General features: G+C 37.1%; 1 protein-coding gene across 4 annotated transcripts; it reads left to right on the top strand.

The window, feature by feature from the left end:
- Window positions 1–665: 665 nt before the first annotated feature.
- LOC127455751 (transcription factor PU.1-like) lies at window positions 666–9845 on the top strand. Of its 4 annotated transcripts, none has more exons than XM_051723871.1 (6): window positions 666–995; window positions 1576–1668; window positions 1769–1847; window positions 4284–4477; window positions 7900–8068; window positions 8190–9845. In XM_051723871.1, exons 1-6 carry the CDS (start codon window positions 954–956, stop codon window positions 8501–8503), a joined length of 891 nt encoding a protein of 296 aa, XP_051579831.1. In that variant the 5' UTR covers window positions 666–953; the 3' UTR covers window positions 8504–9845. The 4 variants fall into 4 exon arrangements, with proteins under 4 accessions (XP_051579831.1, XP_051579821.1, XP_051579851.1 ...); XM_051723861.1 differs by having other exon boundaries at window positions 667–995; window positions 1766–1847; XM_051723891.1 differs by lacking the exon at window positions 1576–1668 and having other exon boundaries at window positions 669–995.
- The last annotated feature ends 775 nt before the right edge of the window (window positions 9846–10620 follow it).

Here is a 10620-nt window from a genome sequence, read left to right as displayed (position 1 = left end):
TCTCCTGCCCAGCATGTACTGATGTATCTAAGCTGGAGGTTGTGGGCAGATAGGAGATACATGATCAGCCACCTTATCTGTCAGAGAGTCCTCCATCTGCAACCAAGATGGGGTTGAATCCCAGGCTCCAAGGTGTGAACATAAGACCAACTAGAAACCTTTCCTAGTAAAAATGTGGATCAGTCATATGTTCATTGATATTATGCAAATTGGGTCTCCATGGACATAAAGAAGCTTTCCATTCCTATGTGAAACAACATCATTGTCTTCTTTTTAATTGCAATGTATCCTGCTATACAGTATGTATTTTATTCCCTTTTTGTTTTATCTTTTTAATTACTAGATTAACAGAAATCTTTTCTCTACGAAGATGAACAGCTTTCAAATTTGTTGTCAATTAAGGAAAACAATTGGGAAAGTACTAATATAATGAAAAGTTTTGGCTTCAAATTCCTAAACTGGTACCAAATAGTAGTTCATCCTGCATTAAGGACTTTGTATAGAATGACAAGCACTATGCAGGTGGGCAGAAAGAATAGTGGTCAGCTGAGCTGTCTCTGATTGGCCATTGGGGGAGGTGACACTTTACGCCTATTCTAACTGCAAAAGATAAAATCCCCACCTGCCATTACCCTAAAATCAGGAACCTTGAGCGGAAACACACACACTTACCCACACACCCCAAAATAAAGAAGTAACAAACAGAAACCTCTGTCCTTTTGCTACGGCCACTAGTAGGGAAGCTTACCCTTTGCAGTGTATATCTGTTTGGCTTCTACTGGGGGCCTTTGGAGATCTGTGAGGCCCCCACTCGATAAGGTGCGTGCATTAGATGTTTGGTTTCATTTGGTAAGAGGAAATTTAGCAGAGTTGAGCAATGGTACGGGGACAGTTTTGAAAGCCATTGAGAAAGCATCAGAGTTGCAGATCGTGTGTCAGGCGGCGAGGAATCCATGCTGCATCCGTACAGAATGGAGGGGTACATCATCCCACCTGTGAGTATTATTTCTCATCTTCATGGTCTTAATATAATGTTACTGGTGTAAATAGATGCATAAATGCAAACAATGCGATTTTTTTTTAAATTGCCGCCAACGAGCCAAAAGGCGCTAAATGAACTCATTATTGTGGATATACAGTAACAATCACTGACTGAACAACTGGATCTTTCTTTAATATTAGTTAGGGACATCTTATTGAGTTAAATTGTTTTGACATCAGTCAGTCTTTTGTATCTTGAAGTTAAATTGTAAATTGTGTGTCAGTTTTAGAAATATAAAACTTAAAGTTAGACGTGGTTGAGCCATCTACTTCAAAATGACATTCTGTTTAGATTCAGTTATTCCGATATGTGTTTGACTGATGTTCACATTTGTGTGAAGAGGATGATGTTGATAATTTAGTTAATTCATTTGGGACTGGATACTGTAATGACAGAATGTTAATGAATGAATGTCATTAATTGATCACAGCTAACATTGAAAAGTATGTTGTTACGTCTTTCATTTACATCATAGTGTAATGAAAAAAATCAGTTGTTCTCCGAAATGTATAACAATCATAATTTCTATGTAGAAAGAAGAGAGTAGAGAGAGAGTAACCTGGACTGGCTGGATGTCACAGACACCGTCTGTTCAAAAAGATTACTGGGCAGTTTTAACTAAAGATGTGAGGCTTTTCCCATATGGTTCAGTGTATAATTAATTTTTGTGTTGGCTTTAATCATTCAGACTGGTCACCCTTTGTCTTTCATCTATTCATTTAGCAGCAAACAGAGGAAATGTTTGAATCAGACATGTATCGGCCACCAATGGAGTATCAATACATCATTGATGACGGACAAAATGGTGAGCTGTTATTTGATCACTTATTGCTCATTAACTACAGTTTATATATATATATATATATATTTGGTTATTATCTTTCCCCCTTTCTGCACCAATTAAACAAAGTGCTTTGAGCAAATGGCCTCATTAAACAAAGAAGTCTTCCTACATATGATCTGTTTCAAAGAAGTTACTGACTGATCCTCCAAAACACTTCAGCATCAGAATACCCAGTGAGGCCCATGTAGACACCATCTTGTTATAGTGAGCTAACGGATCAAAATCACACCTAGGGCAGATGGGACTGTACTGTTAGGAGAGCGAGCGAGTGGAACCGGGCGAATGACCTACCACAAAGCAGGAAACAGATGCCTCGTTCTGACAGGCAAAAAAACTACAGACGTAGAACAACAATTATCCCCAAGGGCTCCTGTCCAAAATTAGACAATATAGCTCAAATTTAAAACACAGACTGTGTAGGTGCTTAAAATGGAATCTGTCATAATGCTAAACAACAGCAACAGTTTCTGTCTTTGAAGCTGAGGGTGGTGATTGTATAATGTTACTGTATCACACTGTCAGAGTCATTTTTGTTACAGTTTATGGTGTCTATTGGTGTGAGCTTTGTATTAATTAGTCATCCCTGCTGTCAGAGAGCTATATGCCCATTTTTGAAGAAATTAAATGATAAAGAAACTGTAAACAACACCAAGTTTCATTCTAAAGCAGTGATGAAGTGAAGAGTAAAACATTTTGGAACTCCAAAAAACTCATGTAACAACTATTTCAGTTCAGTGGAGGAATATACTTATATATGTTTCCTCAGTGAACATAATACATGCACTGTAAATATGTTATCTCAAATTGTAAAAAAAATTATAACTTAATATTAAATTTTACCATTCTAACCAGTTTTAATTAAGTTACTCTCTAAACCCTAAAGCTGTCATTAATAAAAACATTTAAGTTGTCTTAATTAAACAGTACTTGAAATGTCACATTTTGGAATCATAACTCAAATATTTATGTTCTTTGACCTTTGGCTTCGAGTACTAATAATTTAAAATGATCAATTATAAAATTGCGGCTGTGTGGAATATCCATAAGCCCTTGTGCTTGAATAAATTAAGTGTGTTTGCTCAAAACAAGGGAACTTATGTAGAAAAATAATATTTTTTGTTAAAAAATGTAGGCCTATATAGTTTTAATTATGACTTGTTGTTTTATTGTAGCTGGCTGATAGTTGTGATTTGTGTGAAGTCACCAATATAATAAGATATAAGATGTGCTAACTCAATTTAAATAATTAAATATAAACAATGCTACTTTGGGGGCCTGGGTAGCTCAGCAAGTAAAGACGCTGACTACCACACCTGGAGTCGCAAGTTCGAATCCAGGGCATGCTGAGTGACTCTAGTCAGGCTTCCTAAGCAACCAGTTGGCACGGTTGCTAGGGTGGGTAGAGTCATGTTGGGTTAACCTCCTCTTGGTCACTATAATGTGGTTCGCTCTCAGTGGGGCACGTGGTGAGTTGTGCATGGATTCCGCGGAGAATAGCGTGAGCCTCCACATGCGCTAGGTATCAGCGGTAACGCGCTCAACAAGCCACGTGATAAGATGCACGAATTGACTGTCTCAGATGTGGAGGCAAATGAGATTCATCCTCTACCACCTGGATTGAGGCGAGTAACTATGCCACCATGAGGACTTAAGAGGGCACTGGGAATTGGGCATGCCAAAATTGGGGAGAAAATCCAATAAAAAAATATAAAAAAAACACACAATTATACTTTAATCACAGATAAGTTAAGTTTACTTGTAACTAGTTAACGTTACTTAAAAAAAATAGGTTCAGTTTACTTGAGCAAAATAAGTATGTTTACTTAAAAAAAAGCATGCAAAACGATTGCCTTAAAAAATCTGAGTAAGGTCAACTAATTAGATTTTACAGTGTGGTTGAACTGAATCTGAGCACCTGGCACCTAATTTTAGTGGAATTGCATTGCATACAATTAGTATGTATGGAAATTAAATAGAAAGCGCATATGTATTACTGGTGCTCAAGTACATACTGCAGATTGCTTTAAATATTCCATGTGGTAAAACAGTGTGATCAGTTTGATCACACACATATAAACATTTCATTTAGAGATCTAACCATTAAATACAGAGACACTAAAAACAAAATGTATAAGGCTATTCAAAAAGTGCAAAGGAAATGGTGGTGTGAACAGGAAACAGGGTGATACTCAAAGCCCCAGTGGTTACAGTGACAAAGTTATAAAAAAAAATAATTTCTTGCATACAACTGAATTGACAGAATAACCAGACATGGTAGATTTAGCTGTTGCTTGTACCTGCTTAGAAAGAGAGCACATGACGTATTGTCATATTTCTTTTGGATGTTAAAGATGCTTTCTGTCGACCATCCATTTCAACTTTCCTGTCTTTGTCTAGATCACACATGGGAGTACAATTCACATCATGTCCATCCAGTGGATTTTGAAAACCTGCCAGAGAGCCATTTCACAGAGTTACAGAGCGTGCAGCCACTACATGTATCGAATGCGCATCGCTTCACAGATGTCGAGCCTGGCCATTTCATTGACCCAGGCCTGACTGGGCATCACCTCACCTTGCCTCCTCCACAGGTGAGACCATTTAACAACATTTTCAAATGTCTATAAAACACCTGCTATAGAATACTCACATTAGTTTCATTAGTATGTTTTTAAGGATTATTTCTTTGTCCCCATAATGTCTGCATATAGCTTCAAATTTGCCTTCACATGATTGCTCGTGATTTTTTTGCTGACATGCATCTTTGATAATAACAATCAATTTTTAAAACAGTGCAGTAGACCTTTGGAAACGGATACTGCACATTTTTCTGATGTATACTGCTTGAAATTATTAAAGTAGGAATCTTACTATTAGGAACATAAAGTTTCATGTGTTTAATATACAGTATCTGGCACTTTGTGAGACACGTGGGTGTAGATGCAGGCTGTAGAATGCATCTGTGCCCACGCTATTGCTCAACTAAGCCTTATCCTGACCAAAGCTCAACACTGTCACCATAACTGCAGTCTGCACACTCATCAACTGCCATTACACAGAACATCCCCACTTGCACAAACAAAACCACTCTTTATTGTGACACAAACAGACATGCACTCTAATGTGAGAGCTCAAATACAGAGAGTCTGAACTTGCACACACACACAGACACATACCCCGATCAGCCAAAACATTAAAACCACCTGCCTAATATTGTGTAGGTCCCCCTTGTGCCGCCAAAACAGCGCCAACCCGCATGACCGTGTGAAAATCCCAGGAGATCAGCAGTTACAGAAATACTCAAACCAGCCCGTCTGGCACCAACAAACATCCATGTGATTATGTAATCAGCCAATCATGTGGCAGCAGTGCACTGCATAAAATCATGCAGATACAGGTCAGGAGCTTCAGTTAATGTTCACGTCAACCATCAGAATGGGGGAAAAAATGTGATCTCAGTGATTTGGAGCATGGCATGATTGTTGGTGCCAGATGGGCTGGTTTGAGAATTCCTGTAACTGCTGATCTCCTGGGATTTTCACACACAACAGTCTCTAGAATTTACACAGAATGGTGCCAAAAACAAAAAACATCCAGTAAGTGGCAGTTCTGCAGCCTTGTTGATGAGAAAGGTCAACAGAGAATGGTCAGACTGGTTCGAACTGACAAAGTCTACGGTAACTCAGATAACCGCTCTGTACAATTGTGGTGAGAAGAATAGCATGCGGGTTGGCGCTGTTTTGGCGGCACGAGGGGGACCTACACAATATTAGGCAGGTGGTTTTAATGTTGTGGCTGATCGGTGTGTACAAATGATTTGAGTTTTTGTTGTTGTTGTTGTTGTTGTTGTTGTTGTTTTTAGCAATTACAAAAATCAAGTACTTGCAATCTAATATTACATTTTGCTAATGTTTAATGAAAGGATTGTAAATTGGTACTTAATACACTTAAAAATAGATTTTCATCAAAACCTGCAATACATCGTCTAAAATTAATCAGATTAAATTACCAAAAAAGTGTGTTTAGGCAGTTTATTTGTAAGTAGCTGCCTTTTAGAGACTTCCTACACCAACTTTGACCAAAGAAGACAATAGAGTCCTTTTGCTGTAGTTTTTGCTGATGCATCAACTAAAACAGAATACACATCATATTGTACATTCCTCTTTGAGCTCTAAGAAGGACTGCACTGTGGGTAGAAATTCACAGAGACCCTCTTGTCAGAGAGAGATGATTTCAGATCTCTTAAGAACAACACAGTGATTGATTTCCCCTGCTTTGGTTGGACCTCATCTCGAAGACAGACACTAACCACAACAACCTCTATGGAAAAGAAAGTTTTTCCTTTTCTTGTAGGAAGGAGAGACCTGTCTACCTCAGAATAATATATAAACTGCCTGCCATATAGGCTCAGTCTCATTGGAAGGTTCTGTGCTAAAATAGAAGCTCTGGGTTTGTAGCAGTTTTGATAATAAACTAAATTGAATGCTTAACTGACAGAATCCTTTACAGTATAGCAGTATATCAGAATGTACTTTACAGTATAGCTATAAACACTGTGAATCTTGACTTCATTCTTCCCCTTATAAAATAAGGTTCTCATGCAGCTAAATATTACAATCACTATATTTTTTGTTAATACTGTAAAAAACAAAGGTTACCACAGTCTTATTCTAGTAACAGTAACCAAAGTAACAATTGTATTTTGGCTATGTCTTGGAAACTATCATGGTAAATTCTTGAAAATGGGCTGTTGAGGAAGAGCTATTGTTTACTTGTGAATTTAACAGCAGTTCATTTATAGACCAGTAATTTACACCACCACCCCATACATAACAGGTTTTTTTTTTTTTTTTCATAGAAGCATTGCATGTACAATATAACTGTTTGAGGAGAGCAATGCTGCTTCCTTGGCTGAGCAAATGTGTATAATTCTTTAAAGTGTGAACTTCAGAAATGTACGCAATATTCACTATAAGGACCTAAATGGACAAAAGCTTGCATTCCAAATGCAGACAGTAAGGCCATGTACTCACAACTTTGCTTTACATTCAAGCGATCAGTTCTGAACATGCCTGCTGTTACCACTAAAGAAAAAAACTAATGTGAATCACACATGACTTTTGCTAATGGACTTGTACATAAAAGGCCCAATTTCAATTCACAGTATGACTATCATGTGTTTTTGAGGAGCTCTTCTTTGTACAGTCATCAGACTACATGCAACTGTCATGTCACAAGAAACTGTCACCCCAGCACTGTTTGTCATCACACGAGACTATAAGTTGCTGATCTTTGACACTGGGTTTTTTACATTTTTTTTATTTATTTTTTTTACAATGAGGCAAGTGGTTTAAATGAAAGTATAGAGGGGAAAAAATTGCTCTCTTTGTATTGTCTCTTTGTTGTTTTTTTAACTCAGCAAATTATCATTTTCCATACTGTCATGTGTATATATCTATTTCCAAGTCCTTTCCGCAAATAACTAACAAGATAAAAAGCTCATTGGCAAGGAAAATGCATGTATAATTGCATAAGAATCTACAGGTTGCATTTTCACAGCACTGTGGTATATCTACAATATATGAAATTATAAAGTTCCTCTTTTTTAATGTTGTTGAACAAGCCTGAAATCTCCATATGACACATTTCAGACCACCTGATTGCACAGACATGCTTTCCTCATCTATAACTCATACTTTGTGCCACTCAACTGAGCATGTGAATTTAGCACAAAATTTTTTTTAAAAAAATGCACCCTTAAAAATAAATGTTCTTCAATGGTTCTTTGCAGCACCTTATATTCAGTCCCTCTTCTTATAAAGAAAATATTTTTGCTGCTTTTTCAGATCAGTGTATTGGTTCCTGGTTTTTAATTCACCAATACAAGATGTTTAAAACAATAAAGGTTAAAAAGGACTTCCTATGGCACTGGGCTGTAAAATGTCCTGTATTTTAATTGGAACTTTTATTTTAAAGAGTGTGTGCTCTCTGATAATATTTTATATCTTCACAGATGACATATTTGCCCCGGCCATTGGTGTGTTACCCTCACAGTGTACAGCCCTCTCCTCTCCAGCGCAGCTCGGATGATGATGACCCTGGCAATCGCAGTCCTCCTTTAGAGGTGTCTGATGAGGAGAGCATGAGAGATCTCATTACTTCAACAACAGGGGGAGAACACGGTGAGGAAACATCAAATATCTCATCTGTACCACTTAGAGATAGATAAACAAACAGACAGACAGGCAGACAGCCTACCAGTAAGTTCAGAACACGCTGATGTCTTTTACTTTGTTTTTCAAGGTAACAAGAAGAAAATTCGCTTGTATCAGTTCCTGCTGGACCTTCTGCGAAATGGTGACATGAAGGACAGCATCTGGTGGGTGGACAGAGAAAAAGGAACATTCCAGTTCTCTTCCAAGCACAAAGAAGCTTTAGCTCACCGTTGGGGCATACAGAAGGGAAACCGCAAGAAGATGACCTACCAAAAGATGGCGAGGGCACTGAGAAACTACGGCAAGACAGGAGAGGTCAAAAAAATCAAGAAAAAACTTACCTACCAGTTCAGTGGAGAGGTCCTTGGAAAGAGCCACACAGAAAGGAAGCTTTACATGTAAACATATGGCTAAGGCAAGACAGAGGGAGAAAAAGACTTGGAGAAAACAAGAGAGAACCATTCTCCTCTATGAAAAGAGCAATTGACTCATTTGGACATAAACTATTAGAACACTGACTCTATTGTTTGAAACTCAATTATTTTGTTTTCCATTCTTTTTAATTATAGTATTAACTTTTGCATTAATGAAGTAAATGTTAAATTCCTTTAAGCCTTTCAATAACTTTTGTTCTCCAATATTTGCCACAGGATATGTTTTCTGTATATACTCATGGGGGAAGGACGAATTAAAAAAAAAGCTAAAGCATATCTGAAAAATATGATATATGACCAAAGTGCGTAGATTATAAAAATGAGACTAAACCAAATTCTCTAGTAGGGATTCTTGCGAACTTCACCACCATGCACCATGACGGAAAAAAATTTCACAAAAATACAAAAAGCAGAAGTGAAAACCAATGACACAGGCTCACGCAGCACGGAAAACTCTGTCACGTCTGGGCAGTAAACACACAGCTGGAAGATTGCCATTTCTGTACTGTGTTTCTCTCAAAATCACAAGAAAAAAAAATCTTCATAGAAACTAGATAAATAAACATTAATTCTCAGTATAGGGTGATCAGTGTGTTTGCTATAAACCATTTTTTCACAAGCTGTATCAAATTTCAGGGTAATTTTTCAGCACTCTAATGACTTGCAATTCTTTAAATACAACCTTGTGGTATACAACAAATATCAAGAATCAAATCCTAACAACTGTGGGAACATTTTTAAACTTATAACCAATGAAAATGCACTTAGGTTGCCTTGATAAGAAACTGTCTACTCAGAACATAAATGTAACTTAGCTCATGGGTCAAAACCATTAGTGAAGATACAACCACTTTCAACCGTGTAAATCACTGTTTACGAAAGAACCTCCAATAAATGCAAAGTAGCATCTCAGCGCCCTCTGTCAGTTAACACAATTTAAAGACATTTTCTACTATAAATTATTTTAATAAAATATTTTTAAAGAATCATTGATTAAACATAAAAAATTCATTCACACAAAACTATAAAGAAAACCAATAAATAAGAGTTACTGTAAAAAAGAATGCACAATTATCTCTGACAACACATATGCATCTCTTCCCCCTTAGTGTTTATCATGCATGTACACTTTACACAAATCTATGCTGATTTATTGTTCTTTAACAATTATTTTCAAGGAACACTCCATGTATATGTGGATCAGTGAGTCTGAGAGCTACTTTACATAAACGCACCAACAGAGTCCCTGTTTTCTTGATCTTCATGGGAGAGTAGAAGCATTTCTTTAAGAATAAAAATATGTCCAGTCAGGATGTCTTATGTATGCTGGAGGGTTTGACAAGAGGAACATACCACTGTTGGTAAAGAGTGTGATCATTACAAACTCTGCATGAAATTAAACAGCAGTCAAGCAACAAAAATTATGTTTTATTATGCAGTGGTTCTTGTACCTCCTCTGTCATCCCTGCTGTCTTTCTTCCCTCTGTGTTGAATGGAGGCTTTAAAAACCTTTGAAATGTAACTTCAAGTCATGGAAGGTTTTCAAGGAATCCTTTAAATATAGTGGCAAAACACGAGTCAAGCTAAGAAAAAGATATAGACTTGGCACAAAAAAACCTATTTTAGTCAAGAATTACATCATTCACACTCACACAGTCATTTACATGAAAATTTCACAAACAATTTTATCAGCATTTTCACTATACAGTTAGAATAATAAAAAAAATATGACTGGAATTTCCTTCACAGCATTTTCCTCTCTTGCCTGTCCCTCATTTGAGCAGATGTATGTTAACCATCTCAGGCCTGCAGCCAAATGTGTTATCTCATCGGTTGGCCTCCCCAATCTCTGTTATGGTCCCACTATTCCATTTCTCTTGCACTATCCTGGTCAAGGAAACCTCACAGAAAATAAAAGAACAAGCAGATCATTTGTTTTGTTTAGTGAGTGCTGAGCATGCACAATGAGAGATTGTCTGAGAAAATGACACTGTGGTGACTGATATGGTTCAGTATAAATCAATGTAGTCTTTTAGTGCTGTTCTATATGAAAGACTCTCCTAAGAGGAAACAAGCATAACAGAA

This window comes from Myxocyprinus asiaticus, chromosome 2 (assembly GCF_019703515.2).
Source record: "Myxocyprinus asiaticus isolate MX2 ecotype Aquarium Trade chromosome 2, UBuf_Myxa_2, whole genome shotgun sequence".
Lineage (NCBI taxonomy): Eukaryota > Metazoa > Chordata > Actinopteri > Cypriniformes > Catostomidae > Myxocyprinus > Myxocyprinus asiaticus.
The sequence above is the reverse complement of the archived record's forward strand: the minus strand, read 5'-3'. Positions and strand labels throughout refer to the sequence as shown.